The sequence below is a fragment of the Phodopus roborovskii genome, unplaced genomic scaffold, assembly GCF_943737965.1.
Source record: "Phodopus roborovskii unplaced genomic scaffold, PHOROB, whole genome shotgun sequence".
Classification (NCBI taxonomy): domain Eukaryota; kingdom Metazoa; phylum Chordata; class Mammalia; order Rodentia; family Cricetidae; genus Phodopus; species Phodopus roborovskii.
This window is the reverse complement of record NW_026126183.1, coordinates 7,786-32,529: the sequence shown is the minus strand read 5'-3', so window position 1 is coordinate 32,529 and position 24,744 is coordinate 7,786. Positions and strand designations below refer to the sequence as shown.

At 39.8% G+C, this 24,744-nt stretch overlaps 1 protein-coding gene across 1 annotated transcript; it reads right to left on the bottom strand.

The window, feature by feature from the left end:
• Positions 1-591: 591 nt before the first annotated feature.
• On the bottom strand, positions 592-23,653 carry Rlim (ring finger protein, LIM domain interacting). Its single transcript, XM_051179588.1, has 5 exons — positions 23,517-23,653; positions 21,487-21,547; positions 9,905-10,094; positions 8,993-9,076; positions 592-7,509 (listed from the first exon to the last, which is right to left on the bottom strand). The coding sequence occupies exons 3-5, from the start codon at positions 10,068-10,070 to the stop codon at positions 5,939-5,941; spliced, it is 1,821 nt and encodes a 606-aa protein (XP_051035545.1). The 5' UTR covers positions 10,071-10,094; positions 21,487-21,547; positions 23,517-23,653; the 3' UTR covers positions 592-5,938.
• Between the last annotated feature and the right edge of the window lie 1,091 nt (positions 23,654-24,744).

The window sequence follows — 24,744 nt, the reverse complement described above, 5'->3', positions numbered from 1 at the left end:
GAATCGCCACACTAGAAACCCAAGAAAAGTAATGAGGCAAAGGGACTGCATCAATACTGAGGAACTGGGTCTGATTATCAGCGGAGAGCTCTGTAGTTACCACAGAAAGCACAAACTTTTAACACTGCCAGCCTAGGGTGTATGAAAGGGAAATTCTATCCATCATAGTGTGATGTGCTTAGAGCCAGCCATCTAAACAAAGAACAAAGACGGGAGACTGGATGGAGGATAGGCACTGCACAAGCAGACACACCCACTCTGTACAGGGAAGTCAAGCAGGGTAGCAGTCAGGATAAGAACAGCAGACACATCTACTTCAGATGATACTCATCTCCCAGATTCTTGGCATATACTTTCATCTTTTTATATCAAAGATTAAGCCGTTCAACCACCAAAGAGATAAAAAACCTTGGCCAAATAACAAAGCCAGTACCTGCCTGTCCATTCCCAAAGCAGCTAGCTGAGGTCATCAGAACCAAGGTTGCAGTGGAATCCTCTATTCTAAATACTGCCTACGTGACTGGCTTAAGGTACCAGAACCTTGATGAGTGTCCACCTTTTAAAACCCCAAAGATGAAAAAGCACAAGTGATCACTTCATGCATTTTATTGATAGTCTATATTTTAAGTCTGCAGTATGACATTGTACATAGGGAAAGAGCTTCTTCCTAAAAGATAGCTATTAATAGTCAAACCAGATTTAATGAATGACCTTTCAAGGTCTTGTTCTGCATTAAACAAGTTAAATTGTAGCAGGTGTAAAGCACTGTACAAAAAAGTTGGGTACATTCTCAAAATTTCATACAGGGCTTCCCAACCAGGAGTTTGCTGGATCAGATACCGGAGAAGGGTGTTTCGTTCAGATTTAAATGGAAGGAAATGAGAAACCAGACAAAGCAAGCCAAGCAAATTCACTTCCCTTTGTGCTCTCTGTTGCTTTCTGCAAAGGTTCCCCAGAGGTCAGGAAGCCCTGCTATGACAATCATTTTAGTCTTTACACAACATGCACAGATGTGCTTCATGGTCAAAGACTTAAGGGCTGCCCTTTCCAAAGCTTTTCAGGTTCTTATGGGCTTCACAGAGCTTTCCAGGATTGCTGCCCAGTTCTTTACAGGAACCAAGTAAACATTTACAGCAAAGTAGCTTTTCCTGGGAGAAGACAGACATAGGTCCGTGCCCAGGCCAACTGCGTACCCACTCCACTGGACACTTCAAAGCAGCACCAGGGACAAATGGGGCTATCAAGAGGTAAAATCCACACGCTGCACAGTTTAAACATATAAAAACCAATCTGTTAAAAAAAACGTTAGTAACAGGGCACTGAGCAGAGTTAAGGCTGAGCAGCTGGCTTGACTAGAAATTGGAACTGGAAACAATTTTCAAGATGAGAAATGAGAAAAACCTTGAAACAAGGCACAGTGGTATGAGAGGGTTCACTTTCACTGCGCATCTCTAGACAGCTGCTTACCCAAATGACTACAGAGCAGCTATGGGACTGTAATAAACAAATCCTTGCTGGGTGGGTGGCATACCTGTAATTCCAGCCATCAGGAGGATCACTAATTCCAGGCCAGCCTGGGCTACAAAATGAGACCCTCTCAAAATACCAAAACCACTAAGTCCCAATATCTCACTGTAGCTCTGAGACTTGAATCCAGACATCTACAGGGACATGAAAACAATCATAAAACTGTTAATTCAAAAAAAAATGAATTCCCAATAGTAATTCTATTCTAAGCTGTAGGTGTTTAGATACAAACTATGGTGACTTAGATGAGACCATTCTCTTCCTGGAGTGTTGGACAGTATTTTAGAAATGTTCCAGTGAAGGAAAAAACATCTTTAATTTTAGAGTGCTTTGCTAGGTAGGTTTGGTGACAAGTACTTATATTCCAACATTCAGGAGGCAGAGGTACAAGGACTGCCACAAGTTTGAGGCTAGCCTGGTCCACAGAGTAAATTCCAAGCCAGCTAAAAGTACACAGTACAAGACCCTAGCTCAAAAACAGTAATTCAGAAAGCTAAAAAAACATAAAGGGCAGATACTGAGCTCAGAGCTGTTTTATTTGCTTAAACTGTGACTTAGAAACCCTCTTTCCTCAGACCTTGCACTTTAACTTCCCAAGCGAAGCATGATACATCGTTGTACATTTAAAAATAGTTTTTTGAAAAGAAAACTTTACTAGGTAACTCAATTCCAACACCATTACTGAGCATTGAACATACTGAACTGTACTAAAGGGGAAAAGCAGACCCCTTCACACGTGCCTTCACCGTGACAAAGGTACAGAAAGAACACTTTGGAAAGTAACAATCAGAACCATCTTAGGAGATTACCAAGACCCTAAGTGCTCTGCAGGCATGGCTCCCGTGCACTGCATATTTTTGGTAAGATGTGTAACATGAAAGCCAGAAAAAAAAAACATTTAAAAATCAACTAAGGCATATTACAAATTATTTCCTTTCACAAAAGAATTCTAAAAATCTCCATCTGTTAAAAAATGTCAACCTCAAGGTACCACTGCATTCTAACAAACTGTTAGAAATGGCCTTTAACAGTCATTTTGCAACATTTTGACCTCTTTTTATCACATGGGTATTTGGAGAACTGACTGAAAGTCATAGGAGCAGGTGGTTACATACAAAATGTGCTAAATGCTACCCTTCATAAATAGAAGACATTGACAAAAGCAGAGGATACTTGGCACAGAAATGAAGTTGCCCCAGGAGACAAAAACCTATTGCTTAACTAACACATAACCAGTTTCCTGCCTTGGATGGATTCTGACAATCATGTCCCCAGAGATGGACTATCTCCTGGCACTAACATTTCCTTATCAATGGGGCAAGTAAGTACCTGTTCCAGCACTAGCATGTGAGCCTCCTCCTGTCCCCAATGCCACCTCCATTAACACAGTGGCACAACTAACATGTTCTTTTCAGAGAAAATGTTCCAAATTCCCAGCACAGCTCTCTTCAGTGTTACTGCAAATAGCCTGCCATTTTTTAACTTGTTCAATTTTGTTATCAGCACTAATAAATCTCAACATTGTAAGCTGCGTGGAATAAAACAAAACATTGCAAACCTTTACACTAGTAAGCATATTTAAAAAAAACTTGGAAATATTCGAGGAAAATCAGGCTATAGCACTTTTCCCTATGCTTTGAACAATGTACTCTCCCAATATTATTACTGCATGAAGTTCAAAGTAGGTCTTAAAGACAGAACCTTTCCATAATGAAGAAAAAGTGCAAAGATACAAAATGAAATGTAAAGTCTTTTGCAAGAAAATGTTCCCTCAAGAATAGTTGTTTGGACACTGATGAGGGAAACAATTTACGTTGTTTATTGTATACCTGACACCTATACGAATAACCTTATCTTTAACGTCCGCAGCACTAGTAATATGTAATAGTCATAGACTTTGTAAAATAAAAAAAGCAAATCCCACTAAAAATACTTGTATTCATTCTCCACAACCCAATATGAGTGCTATTTGAAAGGGTCTACATGCACATCAAACATGTGCGTTCTACTGAAGGCTGGAAATGGAAAGACTGGGTTCCAATGTGTCTGAAGAGCATCAACATCTCCATTCATAACCAGCATTCTGCTTGAGTTACCTCTGACTTCAGTACTTCACAAATGAGTAATACATTTGGGGAGGTCAGGGAGGTGCCTGTTGTCAGTAACTTCATGTTTAGAATGTGCTGCAACTGTTTTTGAGCTACAGAAAATGAACACCCCTAAAGTGGAACATTTTACCAAGAGGAAAATGGATTTGTTTTTTAGTTAATAAGGACTATGCTGCAGATCTGAAAACCATAGAAAGGTGACAAGTAGGCTCACAAATATAAAGGAATCCTGACTTTTACATGGACAATTCTTTTAAAAAGATAAAAATGTATTACATAAGCGCCATTAACAGTGAAATCTGCTTATATTAAAAAAAATAAGTGAAGCTTTGTTTGGACATTATTTCCTTGCAAGAGCAGTACATATCCTTTGTAAACAACTACCATATTTACAATTTAATTTCCTTGATACTTAGGTAGGATTGAAAGCCAGAGTAAAACATGAAAAAATGAACTTTGAAATAATCTTTACTGCTAAGGTCATATCAGTGAGGGTAAGCAGGTAATTCCTAAAGCAGATTTGGGTAAAACATTTTCTGGAGTCCTGGACTAAACCTGGGTAGTTAGTTCATTTGATTAATGGCCAGGGATGTGCATGTTCAATCCAGCTTCTCTCTGGCCCGGTAGCTTTACCCCAGAGAAATGGCCAGACTAATCTTAACCCCAATCTGCCTCAAAAAAAAAAAAACAGGCAAGAGTACTGGGGTTATCACAATCTATTCTTACCACTGAAAAATAAACAATAAAGTGCGTGTCCATAGATGTGAGCCAGCAATCTCATCTTCAAATATGGGCAACACAACTAGAATCTGAATTTCAAATAACCCATCATGCCTCACTTTGAATAAAAGATAAAAATCTCTTAATTTATGAATAGATCTTTAAATGTGGCATGTTAGATCTGCTAGATACAGCAATGAAATAGACAAGTGTACACTAGTACCTTACACAATAAATCTCGAAAACAAGCAAATCCGAGACTTTTCCAATAGCACACCCATCTGTACCAACTGATATCCTTCCTTTAAAATTGGTTTAGAAGTCTCTTTCCTCCACCTTTTGTTTCTTTTTTCTTTTTGAGGAGCAGATTGTAAAAACATCAATTTAACTCGTGCTAGGTGGTAGTGCTTTGTTTTTCATAAACCAAAGACAGCTCTGCCAAATTCGCTGATCATCATCATCTATTCAGGTAGAATACCGGGTCAAGCTGCTGTGCCTGTCACCATATGAAACCAGTTCATGTTTGTATTACTGTCTTCATGAAAATGTCCCATTCTTCAAAGCAGTTTTCTTTACCCTCATCTATCACTTCCTGCCTAAATCCAAGTTCAAATACATGATCCCCATTGGTCTTTAATGCAGTTTGATTCTGCATGGTCTTTTCCTTTTCATGTCACAGTAGCTGTTCACAAATACATTAAATAGAGATATGTTCTGCTCTTGACATCTACACACTTACAAAAGCAGCTTCCTACTTTGTTTGGTGTGTTTGTTTTACTATGCTGGCTCACAAAAAGCAGTTCTCATTTCTAAGCATGGTACTTTACAATTTTGAATGCATTAATACAACAGTGCATTGGAAAAGTACTGAGCCTCTACAAAATAGCTTTACATTTTTAAACAAATGAATGTGATTTTTTTCACTTACACAAGCATAGGCTTTTTAATATTTCCACAAGATAAATATCTCAATTAAACTATAAGTTCACTCTATTGTGTGCCACAGTGATGGGCGTAGGACAGTTAATACACTTAGAAGATCCTAACTGTTTAGTGTTATTTACACTGATATGTCCATTGTCACCTACTCTGGAAGGTGAACAACCAATATTCAGAATGTGACTGTATTTGTGTCAATAACTGGGAATGGTATAGTTTTAGTTAATCACTTACAAAACACAAATGGAACTTAGTCTTGAGTGGGAATTTTCTTCATGCCTCTCTTATGGCCTGGAAAACTTTCAAAAGAGGTCAACATGATACAGAGAGAAGCCACTGCTAGGGCAGACCTTAAGATAACAAAGGGAAAAATGACAAGTGTACACGGGTAAATTATCAGTAACAGGTAGGTTAGCAATTATCTGGTACCGAAACCAAACATTTAAGTCCTAAAACGTTGCTTCTGTAATATTCTTTGTATCCTGAAAGAGAAATTAGAGAAAAGACATGATTCCCTCAGAAAGCAATGACTCAATTCAGGTTGTGACTTTATATTTAAGCACCACTCAAAAAAGTGGACATGAAGCAAGTGATTTCTGTTTGCCCATCACTATTCCAGCTACACAGCTGAGAGTTCTGTCTCATTACACAACACTTTCTCTGTTCCCAGAAGATAAGACCGCCCTGCGACAAATGGGACAGGTGGAATTCTCCGATAACCAGCGGTCGATGCAGTGGACGTGGTATTCATGGGAGCAAGGTAGTTTACGGAGTTTGTTGCCTTCCGTATATTCTGTAATGCAAACACTACATGTTTTCAATGCGTCGTTTTCACCAAAACTTCTCATGGCCAAGTTATCAATCTGTTCTTTGGTCAGTCCTCTAGGTTGGTCATCGTCGTCCTCATTTAAGAGGAAAAACTGAGCCAGACTAAGGAATGGCAAAGAGCCACTTTCATCAAATGCAACTGGGGCCCTGTGTCGACCATCTCTCCTGCCACCTGCTGGACCAGATGAGCCTCCTTCATTACCTTCAAACATCTCTGAGCTACTTTCTGAACTTTCACCACTAGAACTGGGGCTAGGGCTGGAGCTGGAACCGGAACCAGAGCTGTTGCCACCAGAGTTCCCTCTTCCACTCCGTGTCTCTACTCTGTCTGTATTGCGACTGGAGACTGAGGCACTGGGCTCCGAGTCACTGTCACTGTACATAAAATAGCTAAGCTCGCCAAAACCTGTCATTATCTGCCTTAACATGGTTTGAATGGCAACAGATGTAGTTTCACTTAATCCAGTATTTAAGATTCTACGAATAGGAATCCTGATAGTGCTGACATAGGTTCTCACACCTGCACGTTCGGAACGTGAAAAGGTGCGCCTAAAACCTCCACGTTCACTCTCATAGGTGACTGTGTTATTTGGTGCCTGAGACCTTGACCGAGTTCTGCTAGCTATACTATCTCTCTGACGGTATTCTCCGGGACGAACTCTTCTTACTTGAAGATCAAGGACTATGGTTGGAGGTCGCTGACCAGACCCTGCAGATTCACCATTGTTAACTGTGTCTGAAGAACTTGTTCCTTGAGAGGCATTTCTTGACCCAGAAGCCGCAAAGAGACCTCTACCTAGCAACTCAGGTCCACTAATCTGCTGTCTCAAGGTCACATGGTGACGGGTTCTAGAACTTCCCTCAGTCTCGTTTACCAAAGGGTTCTCAAAAGTCTGAGATGAGATACTATGATGAGATCTTCGTGGGATTTCACTTGTTGGGTGCAGAGGTGACCTGCTTCTTTCAGCTCTGGCTCTGGTTCTCCGGTGCTCTGGGCTCCGGCTTCTTGCCCTCCTCTGACCTCTGGTGGTTGGCACTTCTGTTATTGTTTCAGTTGAACTGCGCTCTGACCTAGATGCTCTGGCAGATGATGCCTCAGATGCTGGGTTTTCCATTTGCCTTTGGCTACTGTTTTCCATGTTTTCTACACTAAGACGTCTAGCAGATGGTTCATTTTCATTCTCTGCGGTTTGGCTTCCATTATTACGGTTAACATTTATCTCTAAACTGAATCTGAAATCACCACTGTTTGGATTAGTCCGGCTCACTGCTCTCCAGGACTGATTTCCTCTCTGACCACTTCTTGTTGTATTGCCAGTCTGTCTGACAGAGTTAAGCCAATCTATTATAGAGTCGCCATTGGACACGTCATCTGTAGCGTCTCCACCTATTTAAGACAAAGAAGGGGGAGAGAGGAAGAGAAAGGAACTACAAAAATTAGGACAATCATATAAATAACATTTAAGAATTTCACAATTCTGAATAAATTTTACATTTACAGATCTTATACTGTATGCCAACACCGATTTCTAATAAAAAAGCAAAAAAAAAAAAAAAAAAGTTCAGGTGTTTGAAAAGAGAAAGCTAAGAGTAACAAAATTTTATTTCCAGAGAGGATGTGGAAAAAGTTGTTTTCACAACACATGAGCCTATAACAGTGATTCTCAACCTGTGGGCACAACCCCTTCATGAGGAAGGGGTGCCTGATTCAGATATCTAGCATATCAGATATTTACAACAGGGTTCACCACAGTGGCAAAATTATAGGCATGAAGTAGCAACAAAAATAATTGTATGGTTGGGTGTCACCACAAAATGAACAACTGTATTAAAGGGTCACTGCATCAGGAAGGTTGAGAACTGTTTGTCTAGAAGAAGCTGTGAGACTCTGAGAAGGCAACTTGTTTTTTCCAGTCCAATGTCTAAACAAAATCAAACTACATAATCGCTAGTTGTGGGGGCTTGTGTTGGTATTTTAGTTCCAATTATATTTTTACCAAATTCTCAGTCCCCATTACTTCATGCAGAGCCTAGCGTAAGTGTCTTTGATAATATGAAGTTGCTTTAAAATATAAGAATTTTGCAGTCATAGCAAAAATATAAACAAGGTTAATGGTTTATAATTACTTGGATATTTGCCAATATCAAGATTTTAAATCATCATGAAAATGAAGACAACGAACAGCCTGAACCTAGAGTAACAGCATATCTAACAGTAAGTATAGTCACAATCTAATCTACCACCATGGCTCCTAGGTTACAATCAATCCCTATTTCCTGTGGAGAGGGAAGCACCAGTCCTGAGGTTTTAGGCAGTTTGCTCAGCAGCAGCACTGACACTCTGAGCCAATTAATGCTGGGAATTGTGGCATGCATTGTAGGACATCAGGGTGGTTGGCAGTGTCTCTGCCCTCTACCTGCTCCACACTAATGGCAAACCCTCATCAGCTCTGTCAAGCAAAGTGTCTCCAGTCATTGCTAATACCCCCCAAGAAGAACAAAATTACACCCAGAGAAAGGCGCTAGGGCAGACAAAGCAGCATTTCTTTTTGCTGATGAAGCCACATTTATAAACATGGAACTAAGTAGCAGGAAATTTCAATGGATGTGGAAAGCCAAGGGGAGGAAAATCTCATTTAAATAGGCTACTTCTCACTGTGGCCCAATTAACACAAACAATCCAAAGGTGAGGCCAAAAGCAGCATGCTGACATTCTCACCAATAGCAAGAAAATGCCACTTCTTTTTCTATGAACAGTTACTTATCAGCACATTAATTTGTGGCATTTGTGGATAATCTTTTGGCTGACATTTACTATTACGAAGTTGCCATCATTCCATCCACTACTCACCTCCCAAAGCACAACATACCTCTGTTTTCATCTGAGCTCTGTGGTGGCGGACCCTCTTTAATTTGTTGTAGTCTTCTGAGCAACTCCTCCTCAGTACTTTCACCTGAAGGTGGAATAATGGTTGCCAATTTACAAATGGCAATTGGCAAGTCACTCAGTCTTTTTGCCACCCTCATGTTTCTTTTTGAAGAAGGGTCCACCCAGGCTGACTTCAAACTCAACAACCTCCTGCCTCAGCCTTCTGTGCAGCTGGGATTACAGACACTTGCCACCAGGTCATGTCTGGCTTCATTGTCTGCACCTTAAATTGAGGGACTGATTTGTCAGAAGCCACAAACTAATAGCAGGGTCCAAACTGCAGTTAAGACATTCTAATTGGTGTCTGGTACTGTTTGCTCAAAATGCTCCACCTAGTCTTGCTGAAAGGTTTACCTTTAAAAGTCAGTGCAACCATCTACGGGTTGGTGGAAACAGAAATGGGAAAGAAGACATAACTTGAGTTCTAACTAGAACAAACCCCTTGTCTGAGTAAAAGAGAGTAGCTAAGGACCAAGTTCTAGCTGCCATTTAACCACAGCCAACTCTGCAGGGTTACAGTTGGGACAAATTCAGAGAATAAAGCATAACAAAATAAGATGAGTCTATTCTAGAAACTAAAATCCTATGAGTTATTTTGTAACTGGATGCATGGCTAGCCAGCTAAATTGTTCAGCTCACTTCTATGTAATTCATTTCACAAACAATTTTTATCACAATTCAAAAAATTCCAAATGTCTCTGACACGAATCCTTCCAACTATGAAAGAATGGAATCAGGTAATAAGTATGGGAGCAAATGCCATTCAATATCTCTTGTATTAATCACTTTTCATTAAAGAAACATATTGTAAAACAAGCTATTTCTTTAAAAACGTACATTAGATGTCGCTTACCTGGGGTGCCCAGCAAATTGTTGTCTCTCATAAGTCTATAATCATCTTCACTCAGATTATTTACAAATTGATAGAAGGCTTCTTCCCGGTCCAATCTATCCATTTGACTTCTGCGCTGAGCGGCAGATTGATCATTCCCTTTATCATTAGAATCTGAGCTGTCCATCTTGATAAACAAGCGGAAATTTATCTAAAAAGAGAAAGACCAACTTGAAAACAGATGTCATTATGCATTCCAGTGGTATTACATGAAAATCTAAATGCAGGCATTGAGAGGAGTTTTAAGAAAAATGAGCAAATGAATGTGATAGGAAAACTCTGGAAAAGCACTGTTACACTAGAAAGACTAGGTCAGGGACTTAGCAAACTATATATTTGGGCTACACTTAGCAATGGGACCTACTTTATCTTCCTTGTAATATAAAAATGGTTTTTACATTGAAGTGCTAGGAACAGGACCCAGGGCCCTGCCTGCATACACTCCACCATGAGGATACATAGGCAGCTTTTGGGTTTTATAGTTATTTTCAGTCAGGGAAATGCCTGTGTGGTTGAGTTAACTCAAACACAGTTCTCCTGCCTGAGCCTTTTGAGTGCTGCTGGGCCTACATAGGTGTGCCTCAAAGCATGGCAACTTGCACATTTCTTAACTGAGACTCTGAAACACAAACTTTAGTATTCATAGTCTTACTGGAGCACAGCCACGTGAGCTTGTGTTATAATGGCAGAACTGAGCAACTGTGACAGACTCTAAGTACCTTCCCTCACTGCTATGCACTGCTGCTCTCTGCATTTCCCTTACTGTAACTTGTATGGCATCTGTATCATCTAGGACTGTTCAAAAAATGTACAAGGATGCAGCCATTGTGGAAACTGAAAAGTGTACTTTGAAAATGACACATAAAGGCACAGCAGAGGGTACCTAATTTTCATCAGATTGGATGACCAAGGCTGCACTTAGGCAGATACTATGAATGTGTTAAAGTAGTACAAAATTAGATTAAAATACTTGTCAAAATACTCCCAATACCTATGCTCTGCAAATTACAGAACTAAAGCTGAAGGATTCCACCTAAAACCTTTCTTCATAAAAATGTACACATTGGAATACTATTCAGCTGTTAAAAATAAAATTATGGAATTTATAGATGAGTGGATGGAGCTAGAAAAATTCATCCTGAGGTAACCCAGATTCAAAGAAAAATATTGTGTTTTCTTTCATGTGGATGTTATTGTTTAAGCCTTCAATAGACATGTTACAATCCATATAACTAGAGGTTAGGTGTCAAGTAAGAAACTGGGGGAAAGGGTTTTTTGTTTGCTCGTTTGTTTTCTAAGGAGGGATGTGTAGTCATATCTTGCTGGTACAAATAAAGCCTGTCTGAAGATCAAAGGATAGAGCTTGTCACCAGCTAATCAGAGGTCTCCACAGGGGTGGAGCTGGGTGAGTGGCAATGGAGGAGGAATTGTGGGAGGGGAACCATGTTCACTATGTTTTATGAAAAAATTTTCAATAAAAAATAAGAAATAAAAATGAGGATTTAACCAAATTTCCAAATGGCTTTTTTTCCCCCTGAGCAAAGAAAGTCATTTTATCAATAGGAAATGAAATTTTGTTTAAGAGCAGAAATGTGTACAAAGGAAATGAACTTGTTAGTATTAGACTTTTGGTTTATATAGTGCTACAAAAAGCGGAGGGTACTGGACAGGCTGTGAGGCTACATGCACCATACAAGTAATGGAGTGGCTAGTGATGAGTTACAAGATACAACTTGTGTTCAAGTGTTTCTTTCCCTAGGCAAGTGTTGATGTTTCAACTAAATGGGCAACCATTCCTATGACTAGTTCACATCAAACAACAGGTGAGAATATAGCCCAGGCTGGCCTTGAAGCGTCACTCTTCCTGGCCTAGCTTTCTGAATGTTAAGACTAGAGGTGTTTTAAAAGAAGTTGTGTAAACACTTCATTCAGCATACTTAAAACAGGCCTGCTAAGATGATTTATAAATGAAATAATAAAAATATATTTGCAATAGGGAAACGCCTGGTGGGGCCATTTACATTTTATGAAAATGCAAATGTTTCTAAAGCTTCTGCTTACCCATTTTATTTTCTTCAACAAGTACTTTGAAGAAAATACCAATCTATCATGCTACTAAACTAATAGTGTCAATGTAAGCCTCATTATTTTGGACTTAATCATCTTGAGTTGTATGGACTTTTTTTTTTTTTCCCAATAATCTTCCTTTTTGAGACATGGTTTCACTATATATCCTTGGCTGGCCTAGAACTCACTTTGGAGACCAATGTGGCCTCAATCTCAAGATATCTGTCTGCCTCTGCCTTGCGAGTTCTGGAATTCTATCAGAAATCTATCATTTTGTTTTGTTTTGAAGATAGGGTCTTATTTTTCAGCCTATGCTAGCCTTAAACACATGACACATGGTTTAACACTGGTTAGATTTTATTATGATTTGTCGGAGTTGGGTCAAAGATCATATTTTTTTCTTAACGAGAACGACCTCAAATACTACAAAATACAAATGGCTTGAGAAATTAAGTTTGGCTGGTAACTAGTAGATAATGTCTCTTAATGAATAACTGGACAGTCAATGCTTACACACAAGACTTAAGAGTCATTGCAACAGTAGGGAACACTGGTATCACACACTATCGAAGACAGGCGAGCTCCATTCCCTTAATGCTCGACAGATATATTCTCTGATCTCCAACTACACAGTTCCAAAAGTGCAAAGTGAATTTCATCAGTTTAAACTTCATGCTGTAGCAGAAGTCCCAGATTTGGTTGCGTGCACCAACACTGACAGCTCACAACCATCTGGAACTCCATCTCTAGGGGATCTGACACTCTTTTCATGGCCTCTGCAGGAACCCAGCAACTACTTAGTGCACATACATACATGCAGGCAAAAACACTCATACACACTTTTTAAAAACTCAAAATAAAATTCATACAGTGTATAGCTGAGGAACTTCTATGTAGCTTTCAAGGGAAATAGCAGCCTTAAAAATACACTAAAACGTACACTTAGGAACCGAATCTCTAAGAGATGAGTATGTACCATTAAATCCAAGCCTTTGCGCATTTTTCAAAGATGAAACATGCAGACCCTGCCTCCAAATCCACAAATGACACATAAATGAAGACGTGTAAAAACCTCATTTCAAGTTACTCACAAGGACAAGCAGGGGTGTGTGTGTGTGTGTGTGTGTGTGTGTGTTTGTGCGTGCGCGCACTACCATGTCTGGCTCTGAAAACAAAGAATTCTGAATTCCTGGCTAGCCTGGGAAACATAGTAAGACCTCATCTCAAAAATAAGAACAAAACCAAACAACCATAACAAAACAAAACAAAAAAAAAAGGATGGGGAGTTTTCTGGAAGTTTGGCTTCTTTTTCACCTGCTGAAACCCTAACCCTCAAGATTATACTATTAGGAAGTAAAGATGACCTTCTAAGAAACCCTTAGAGAGATACCTTGATGTTTTCATCAATGAGAAGACAGTGAGCCATGAAGTCAATCCTCAGCAATCACTAAGCTGCCAAGGCCTTGATTCTGACTTAACTCTGCCTCCTGAACTCTCTAAACTGCTTATAAGATATTCAGCTTAGGGCATTCTATTATAGTAGCCCAAACCAACAAGGACAACATAAAAATTTAAATTTGTGGTGGAAAGTACTATAATTTATATCATCTCACATATGTAGCAATGTGCCAGAATCTTTATAAATCAATCCAAATGGAAAAAACCAATCCTGTTCAGTATAGTAGCTCAAACTACTTGTAACCCTGTACCTGGGAGACCAAGAGTTCAAAGCCCTGTGGTTGAATAGTCTAGACATAGTCACACCCACATCTCCATTCTATCTCCCTTAGACTATTTTTTTTTTTTTTTTTGAGACAAGGTTCCTCTGTGTAACAGCTCTGGCTGTCCTAGAACTCGCTTTGTAGATCAGGCTGGCTTCAAACAGCGATCCACCTGCCTCTGCCTCCCAAGAGCTGGAATTAAAGGTGTGTGCCACTATGCCCAAATTAGAATACTAATCTTAAACTACCCTATTATTGTTTAAATCAGTAAGATGAGCATGGCAAGGAAGTAGAGGGTACGGTCATAATATTTTCAGTTTCCTAATCTCATTACTAAGATTCTTTAGTTTCTATAAAAATTTCTGACAAGTATTTTAAAAACTTTGAGACTATGGAAGGTCTTGGGTGAACAGTCATGGAATGAGTCATATGGGTCAAATGTAAAAAAGCAATACAAGCCACCATTTTTCACTACAACTAACAAGAGTTGATATAGGCAGTGGTAGCAGTGGCTGCTTTTTTAAACAGAAAAGCACAAAGGGAAAGAAAACAAAGCCCTCAAGCGGTAACAATTTCCTAAAGAAAACCACCACTAATGTTTAACATTATTAAAGTAGTCAATGTTCTGGCTACTAAAACAAGACAAAATCTACTTGTGAAAGATCAGCAAACAAGTCCCCCCCCCCCAAAAAAAACCTTGCTGGCTCAATAGGTTTTAAAAATGTCAATCTTCCAAAGAAAGCAAAAACATCTGATAAGTTCTGACATTTGAAGGACATGAACCTAAGATAAAATGCACATGCCAATTACTACTCTTAAGAATAGCATCAAATGTCAAATATCAAAGGTAATAAGTCAACCAGGCAGTGGTGGGTGGCTTTAGTCCCAGCACTCGGGAGGCAGAACCCGGTGGGTCTCTGTGAGTACAAGGTCACCTGGTCTGCAAAGCAAGTTTCAGAACAGGCTCCAAAGCTAAACAGAGAAACCCTGCCTCAAAAAAGGTAGTAACTCTAAATAAAGTACAGCAAAATACGAAGAAAGGCAAGGCATGGAATCCCAGCACCAGGGAAGCAGCGACAGCAGCAGATGGATCTCTGAATTCAAGGCCAGTCTGGTCTATGTATAGAGAGTTTCAGGGTAGACAAGGATAGACTTTGAGACCCTGTTTTTTGTTTTGTTTTGTTTTGTTTTTTTAAGAAAAAGAAAAGAGAGGAAGGAGGGAACAGAAAGATTCCTTTAAATAGAAGGGCATAACACAAGAGAATATAACCAGTGCCAAACTAGAGCCAAGGGTTGACAAAAACAGGGAAGCTTTGAAATTCTTCCTTGTAATACAACAGTACAACAAAACTGCCCCCAAATGGAGATGCAATCAGCACCTTAAAGCAAGCAAGCTACCTGAGTCTGTAGTCATAACGTGTAGAAGTTGAACAGAAGTTAGAACAGATGGAATTCAAAAGACTCTCTGAACTAAAATGTCACTAAGTACAGGTTATATCTCCCCCTGTTCTAGGAATATGGTAATATTGAACTCTGTTTCCATGACACAAAATTCTACGACTTTTCTTGGCAAGGCCTACGGAGATAATATGAGACCCTGCCTCAAAACAGAACACAAAGACCAGTTCCAAATTCCTTTTACTCCCATAATGACATGCTGCTGCACATTTCCCCTACACTCACTGAGAAACATACTTCTACTCCAAAATGCCAAGCAAACTAGGAAGGCCTCACTGAACAGAACAGTGTTTGGTAAAGTAGTGGCTTCCATCAAAGAAAGTCTGTTCCTTGTAATTATTTTGGGGACAGGGAGAATAAAACCTAATTTGATTACTTCCCTACTCTCCAACCTTTCTGTTTTCATTCTGCATTGGCTAAGAGTGGAAAGAGTGAAAAGATTCGGCACTGCAAAGGTATAGTCTCCTTGCAGGGGCAGTCACATGGGAAGTCAGGTTCCAGAATCTAAGTAACTGCTTACATTTTGAAAGAAATGAAAATTCTGAATGCATGCACTGGTGTCTCAATGCCTGGTAAAACAATCTCACTTAGAACACTCAATGAACCCTGTCTCATTTTAAGGAGCCTTGTACTAGCTATGACATAAAATGAAGAAAAGTAATAAACACAACTCACAAGTTCTAGCTGGCAGATGACACTATTACTATTGTTTAGTGAGTGAAAAAAAAAAACATTTTAATGGCAAAGGTGTGTCAAAGATGTTAGGAAAGCATGATGCAAATAACTAAATACAATCTTTCTCCATTTTAGTGTGAAAATATCAATAAAGTGTTAAGAAATGGCTCTTTAGACATACATGATGAATTGTGATTATTTCCAGTTGAACTAGCAACAGAGAAAAAGAGCTGGGGCATATTGCTCAGGTACAGAGTACTTGCCAAGTATGTGAAGCCCAGCTTTCCTGAGGTGAGTAGAAGGGAAAAGAAAACCCACACACCCTAGATTCTTTCCACCTCACCAAAGAGGATTTTTAACCTATCGCCTCATTCCCAAGGTTTAACATTAATGACACAGAGCATATACTTGCAATATGATTAGCTTCAGGCATTTTGAAACAATGATTTCCTTAAAAGATTTCCTATAAGAGGCGCACAACACACCTTAATCCCTGGATTTCAGAGGTAAAAGCAGGTGGATCTCTTGAGTTTGAGGCCAGCCTGATCAACCCAGCAAATAAAGGACAGCCAAGACACCTCAGAGAAACCCTGTCTCAACACACCCCACCCAAAAAGATTACCAATAAAAGGCTACTGTAGAGAAAAATCCAGTTTCTCGTAAAGCATTTAGCTCTCTGCCCTGATTATAAAACAATTAAAATAAGATCTTTTTAACCACTCTATACTTAGTCCTAACAATAATTCCATGAAGCAGGAAACCTGCCTCAAGTTCACAGGTGAGAATCCTAAGAATGGAAGAGTGATCTGTCAAACCTCTGTGGACAATAAATGGTCACCAAGTAAACACATAACTACTGATTCCAAAGTAAATGAATTTTCCACTAAATGACTACCACCTCCCAGTATATTCCTGTTTGTGTGCTTTAAAATATATCCCTTAAATCCAATAGGCATGGCAACTGAATACCATGGGCTTTTTATACCAGTCCTTACCTCAACACTTTGAAACATGAAAAAAATTTTTTGTGGTGCTGAGGATTGAACCTTACAAATGCAAGACAAGCACCTTAACACATTGAGCTATATCCTTAGCACTCTTTGAGGTACTGTCACTATTAACTTCCTGCCTTAGCCTCCCAAGTAGCTGGGACTACAGGCCCACATCATGAAATCCACTAACAAAACAGCTTTTGATTGGTAATCACTCTTCCACTGAGTTATGCCCCTAGCCCACAAAACATCTTGTACTGGCACAAACAGCCAGATTTTCTCTTTTCAGGTCTGCTATTGGAGGTACATGGGCTCACTATGTAGCCTAGCCTTGTGTCACCATGCTGGCTCTGTAATTTTCTTCAACAGTGCTGGAAATGGATTGTATTAGGAAAACTCTACCACTGAGCCATACATCTCAGCTTGCATCCTATTCATTTTTTCCATATATTTTGTTAATAAAGTATTAGTTCAATAATACTAACACCAAAAGGAAAATCACCTGTTTGTTCAACGACAGCCAGGTATAGAGAGGAACACCTTAATCCCAGCTCTCACAGCAGGCTGATCTCGAGTTTGTGGCTAGCTAGGCAAACAGAGTGAACCTTTGTCTCAAGATAGGTTAAACCAGCTGGGTGATGGTGGTATACACTTTTAATCCCAGCAATCAGAGGCAGAGGCAGGAGTATTTCTGTGAGTTCAAGGCAGCCTGGTCTATAAAACAAGTTCCAGGACAGCCAGGGCTCTTTTATACAGAGAAACCCTGTCTCAAAAAACCAAACCAAACCAAAAAAGGTTAAAACATGAGATAGGCCCGTAATAAAGGTTTGTACTCCTAACTAATGGGAAACCTAAGGCAGGAGGATCACAAGTTCAAGGCCTATCTGTGCAACAGTTAGTTCCAGGGTAAGCTAGGCAACTTCCTGAGTTGTGATTTCAAAGTACAAAATGAAAATGTAAAAAGGGGGTAAGGCCTACAACTCAATAGGAGAGCACTTGCCTGATAAGCATAAGACTCTAGGTTCAAAGCCCAGATCCACCAACAATAATGTAAAAAATTAAATCAAATGATTTAGTAGATTTGATTTGAAGTCAGGATAAAAATACCATCATGCATGTAGATAACAGAAGTGTTAAGAATTTTTCTTTGTTGAATGTTTAAAGTTTATTAAATTTATAATAGATAAATGGGTGGAAGTTTAATTTAGCTGTGCATTTCTGCCATCTCACTTTTAAAAATATGATGCATTCTCAAAAAAACAAACAAATGAACAAAACAGGGCACTGGGCATGGTGAAACATACCTTTAATTCCAATACCCAAGAGGCAGAAGCAGGCAGAACTCTTGAGTTCCAGGCTAGACAGGGCTACAGTGAGACCCTGTCTCAAAAACAAACAATAAAAAGAAACCAAGTACAGAGGGACTAGGGATGGCTGTGTGGGTAAGTACTTGTTACTCTTACAAAAGACCTGATTTCCTAGCACTACATGGTGACTCACTCCCATCAGTAACTTTGGTTCCAAGGAATCTGACATCCTCCCCTGACCTAAATGGCTAACATGATGCATATACATACATACAGGTAAAATACTCACACAAATAAAATAATCTAATTAAAAACAACAGGACAGGGTTGTTTTTTATGCATTTATTTATGGAAGATAGTACTCACCAACCACTTTATTTGTTGTAGAACATGTAGTGCATCCAGCACTACTGAGATACCATAGTAATGAGCTTACAGATTACCTAAAGTGAAACTTAGCTTTGCTTATAATTTCCTATCTTTACCTCTGGTAAAGGGCAGCTGAAAACTCCAAAACGGATTCAGGAATGTCCCTCATGTCTAATCTCTTGGCAGGAAGAATACTGACTTGCAGTTCACAATTGCGACTACAAGCCTCTAAAATAGTCAATTGAAAGAGTATTAAGAACTATATAGTAAACGCTACCAACTTACAGGGTCAAGTTAGTGGGAAGCTACTATGACATTCATCCCACTCAAGTTCATTCAGAATGAATTTAATCTTCAATCACCCACTCAATGTTCTTTTGCTATTGTTCTACCTCATTAAATCAGAATAACATAGGTTTTGAATAGCTTCTTTTACTATTCTGAAAAACTTAATATCCTAGAGATTCCATGTTTATTTTAAAGGGCAATTAATACAAAAATCTGATTATTAGTAGTGTTGACAGTAATCAGTAACTACTATACTATTTCAGGACATAAGATTTCCATCAAGCTGGGCTTGTGAAGCACTCCTGTAATCCCAGCAGTTGGAAGTCTGAGGTAGGAGGATCATGAATTCAAGGCTGGCTTGAACACAAACAGTCTGCTCTTATCAAAAAACAAACACAATAAAAAATATTTTCCCCCTAAAATACCTGGAGGGTGAGATGGGAGTATTTCCGTGAAGTTGCTATATACTTAGCTCCAGGACAACTTGGATTATAGAAGAAACTTTGCCTCAAAAAATCAAAAATAAAACAGAACCAAAACAGACTGGCATTATCACCTCTATCAATTACTTAATTTTAGTTGAAGAAAACAATTTTAAGATTAAACATGCAGACAACTACATCCTTCCTGAACAAGTGTTCCTACACAGAAATCAGAGGGTGGCCTTGAACCCTGATCTGATACATTAAGAACCTTTTATACCTGTACTCCCCACCCAAACTCCCTCAGACTGTCACAGGTTGCAATGACAGTATAATCTGTAGAAGTACAATTATTATCTCTAACCTACCTAAATACACGCGCGCGCGCGCGCACACACGCACACACACACTGTCCTGCTGTCTACTACCAATATTGTCCCACACATACATCAGTGCTGTTATGATTAATGAAATTAAAATCTCAAGGTAAAGCATTGTAATATGAGAAAAATCTAAAGCAAAAATGACAATTACCTATTTCAGGTGGAAACCCTATGTTCAAAAACATACATCCAAATTGAGGAATTATCTTTAAAAAAGAAAAACCCTCAGTTAATTAGAGGTGGAAAGATAACAGCTTTACACCATCTAGGAAATGCCTCTATTCAAACTGAGAAAAAAATGATGAAGGAAAAAACAGACATGGAACTATTACTATCTTAGCATTGGTAATCAAAACTTCAAAGTACTATATAAAGTGGGACATGAAGATTCAGAAATCTGGTATTCAAAAATGTTAAAGAACTACACCTACAAAAATAATGCCCTCATCCTGGGTACTAACTCAAAAATGCAGCACCTCACTGGTCTGGTTTTGACTTACTTATTAGCCTCTCTATGGTAAATCGAAGGAACAGGGAGCTAGTCAGTGAGCTACTCTAATTCCCAATCCTGTATGATTATGGAAAGAATACACATACCACAATTCTATAAATGTAAATGGTCTACTTTACTTGCTCCTACTGAAAATCTTATAACAATGTTTACCAACTGAAAGATAGCAGCCAAACATTTCTAAAGATTTTAGTGAGCTATTTCTTTTAAGAATCCTGGTTGTAATATTTTTTTTTTTCATTTTATTTGAGACAAAGTCTCACTATATAGAATTGGCTAGCCTAGGAACTCACATGCTGGTCTCAAATTGTGCTGATCCTCCTATGTCTGACCCCACCCCAAGTTCCAGTATTCCAGATGTGGGCCACCAAGAGAGACTCTGAATTTTTTGAAGTAAATTTACCAATTTACACCAAGAGCAATTAATTCTTGAAACAGGAGCTGTAACAAACCACCCACATAATGCATAGTTGTGGGATAACTTACCTGTTCCACTGAGGCAAACTATTTTTACGAGTTAACGACACTTTCTGATGCAAGATATAACTTACAGATTATGACCTTTTATTTCCACCAGCTTTTTGATGTAACTGGATAAGTTTGGTGACTTCAAGTGTCAAGCAGGCATGAGATAAAATGAGGCCCCCACCACATACTAATATTTAACACATCACTCAACTTCTCTCACAGTAGTCTGCTTCCTCTTTAAAATAGTTAACATCCCCATGAAGATCTGATTGTGAGGATTACAAAATACAAACGAAGAGCCTAGCAATACTATTTAAAAGAAGTTAATTATAAATGTAACCTAGTTCACTGTCCAGCAGCATTTGGACAATCCAAGTTTGTACCTGTTTTCTAGGAACATTTAAAATGTTTCACTTACTTTTAAGTGCCCTGGATAGTGCAAACAATTTATATGGTTTCTTACAATGTTGATAATAACAACAGAATTAATTAGAGCAATACATACCAGTATGGCTTCTTGAATCTTGGAGGGGAAAAATTAAAATGGCAGACAAAATAACTCATATTCTATTGAGATTTCATTTAGTTATTCACTGAACATTTAAAAGCATTTTCTTATACCCAGGTCTTTCCAATAATATCTTAAAGCATCCTAATTTTTTCTTTTAGTGCTATAAAAGCTTGGCTAATTTTAGATTACGTTGAAAATAAAATTCACAGTTAAGGCATAGGTGATTTTCAGGTACCCTTTGAATTCACAGTAAAAAGCATCCACCCTCGTCATTAAGAATCCATTCAACCACAGGGACTGTAAAACACAACATATATTTGTAAATACATTCTACATACACACCATCAGAAGAAGAAACAAAAAATAATTACCTGTCTGTTATGACATAGTACTGAAATCCAATAAACTGGATTTAATTTTCTTCACTTTGCTCTAGAAGGAAAAGAATTCGTTATTCTTCCTGTTACAAAATCCACATTTTCTTTGAAATAAAACAAATTCTTAAAAACACATATGTATTTTAGTTCCATGCATCATAAGCCAAATTAATTCAATGTTAGTATTAAGATAGTTCGGGAACCAAGAAGGGCAGAGGGAACCAGCAATTAGATAAAAGATTTCCTTTAAAAACCAAGAGGCAATCTACCTTTTAATATTAACTTGTTTAAAACAGGCCTTCCTTATCAGACTAGTAATTATTTTCAGATTCTAAGAGTCACTTTCAAGGACTTATTTGGTACACTACACTAGCCCAAGGCAGAAACTAAAGTAATAAAATCCATCAGGACATCTCAGGCTAAAAAATGTTTGTGATCTTTCTCAGGAAAAACTGCCCTAAAATAGTTACTTTAAAGGGTGTTTGGGTTGGTGTTTCTAGATACTTAACCTGTATTTCAGAAACTGATTTGAGGAAAAGGACGACCTATAATTGTGCCTGCCTCCTCTCCAGACGACTCTGATTGATCGGATGGGAAGATGAGTAACTTTGTAATTATGAAGAATCAAAGAAATCATTAGCGCTACACTTATTTTTTTTTCTGTCTTCAATCATCTAAACACACTGTGGTTAATTATGATTCAAGAAATGTAAGCAACTGATTTCTAGCCAAAAGAATTGTGGGGCCTGCCAGTGGTGCATGAGAATCTGATATAAATCTTTTGCCCCTGAGAAGAAAAAAAAAAAATGACCTTAATAAGTAGTCTGCTAGGCCTCAGACTGCTAGAATAACCTGTGGAATAAGTATGGTGAAACTGTCCAGGGAAAGAACGTGGCTGTCTCCTCCATCTTGAAATTAATCAGCGTAAGGGGAAAAGGGACTGAGTATTCAGGAAGCAGAAGCCCAACCGGTTAATACTAGTTACTAAGCTATGGCGTACGTGGCAGGTACCGCCCGCAGAAGCCTAGACCCTTAGGGGGTTTTTTGAGTGGGGGAGGGGTATGAATGTTGGCAGATCACACGGATATTAACTTGAAAATAATTTGGCCCAATTCCCACAACTCACCCAGGGAAAACAACCCGCAACATCTTTTCCCTCCGTTTTTTTTTCCTTTTCTTTCTTTCTTTCTTTTTTTTTTTTTTTTGAGTGTGGGGGATAATCCTTCTAGTAATATCTAGCCAAGGCTACGCACACCAGGGCTAAAGGAACCAGGAAGCAAACCACATATGTCCCCGATCCTCAGGGAAGACTGTCATCGTAGCCTCAGAGGGCAACTAATTGGTAATGCCCTCCAGAAGGGTTCAAAATGGGCCTTTACGAATCCTGGGAAAATCTAAAGGCCCAAGAGTTCCAAACATCCGACTTAGAGCACCTCCACCCCACTTCCCCAAACCCTAACCCGATCCGCAACGCGGGGCGACGAGGGGGGGAAACTCGGAGTAAGGAGAACTGAAGAAGCTTAGATTCTCACGCCTGAGGCCCACAGCCCAGGATCGCCTCCCCGGCGTTCATCGCTTGGGAGGGCCGGGCCGCGACTCCAGGGCCACGGGGAGGAAGTCCTACCCACCCGCCTTCCCCTTCTTCTCTGAGCCGGCCGCGACTCACCACCCAGCTAAAATGGCAGCGGCGACTACGCCACGGAGCCCCCCGCAGCCACGAACCCGGGTCGGGAGGCCGTGCTGTGTCTCGGCCGCGGCCAGCCACTCGGGCCATTTTGGGAGGCGCGGGGCCGCAGCCTTGCCCCAGCCCGACATCCCATTTCTCAGGGTGCCCGAGCCGTCACTTACTCGGTGTTCTGGCCAGGAGCGGACTCGCTGGGCTCCGCCGCCGTCACCGGGGCTCCGCCGCCCAGCCGCCGCCGCCGCACTCTAGCCCGCCTCCGAACCTCTGATAGAGACCCGCCTCTAGCCCAGCAACGGTTCTAAGACGTAGCTCATGCAGCCATCATCTTCCCCATTGTTACCTAGCAGTGACAGGAAACGACTGCTCACAACAGGAAGTGATGATGCCGCGTCCCTGCTTCACAGGCCCAGTCCCAGACTGCTGACCAGCCAATCCCAGTTGATTCCTCGAGAAGGCCTAGTGGGCAGAGGAGGGGACCGGTAGACTACCGAACCAGGCGGACGGCGGGTTAGGGAAAAAATGCTGCTGTGACGCCCACCATGTGACAGGCCCCACCCTCATTCGCCATTTTGAATTGTGGCGAGAAATTCGCGTTCTGAGAATTGTGGGAACCTTTGCTTTCCCATTATGAAAGCTGAAGGACATCACAGTTGGGCCGCCTGAAGCCTTTTTCAGGGAACAAGAATGTAGTACCAATGTAACTGGCACTGATCCACACAGTCCAGACTAGTGTAGACAGCAGCCAACATTTTATTCAACATTTATTTATCGAGTGCCAACTGTAGATGAAGCACAGCTGTAGATGTTGAGAAAGTTAAATCAAAAACAAAGTTGAAATAGTCTAAAAATAGAAATTCTTAGTTCTGTCGGGATTTGGTAATCTAGAGTGAACAAAATTTTAAAATACATTGTTGCCCAACGCCGGACTTTAAAGTGGGGGATGGGTGCACTGTCGGGACAAAAGTGAATTTGCAATGTTAAAAAGTAGAGAGGAAGGACTCCACGAGGCTCTAACTTGAGTACTTTAAAGGGGCGGGGTTTGTAAATGGATGGGAAAATCTGATAGGGGAATTCTAAAAGATTGGTTAAAGACGCCTTTCTTAGCTGCTAATGACTAAAGGAAGGAATGAAGGGAATGCACCCTACAGCTCCCAGTTCCCATCCAACAGTGAAAGGGGAAAAGAACCTTAAACCAGTGTTTTAAGGATGTCTCCGTGTCCCCACCCCCATTTTCCTGTTTTCTGCTAAACAGATAGGTACAGTAGCTTTTTATTGTTTTTCCAACGGACCTAATTTGTTCCTACCTTAACTTCTTAAACTAGCTGCAAGCCTGGTGGTGTTGGAGCACACCTTAAACCCAACACTCAGGCCCAAGCTGTAGGATCTTAGTTCGAGCGAGGCCAGCCTGGTCTACAGATCCGAATTCCAGGACAACCAGTGCTACACAGAGAAACCCTGTCACAAACAAACAAAAACCCAAACATAAATGAGGCTAGAATATTTTTCTTTGCTATTTTTGCATTAATCGTCTAGGCCTCACCTCACCAGAGAAACTTCCTGTGACCACC

Coding starts and splice junctions, on each gene's coding strand:
- Rlim (XM_051179588.1), bottom strand. CDS start 10,070: ATGGACAGCTCAGATTCTAATGATAAAGGGAATGATCAATCTGCCGCT. Junction 9,077..9,904: donor CAATTTGCTGGGCACCCCAG/GTAAGCGACATC, acceptor TTCCACCTTCAG/GTGAAAGTACTGAGGAGGAG. Junction 7,510..8,992: donor GAGCTCAGATGAAAACAGAG/GTATGTTGTGCT, acceptor TGTCTTAAATAG/GTGGAGACGCTACAGATGAC.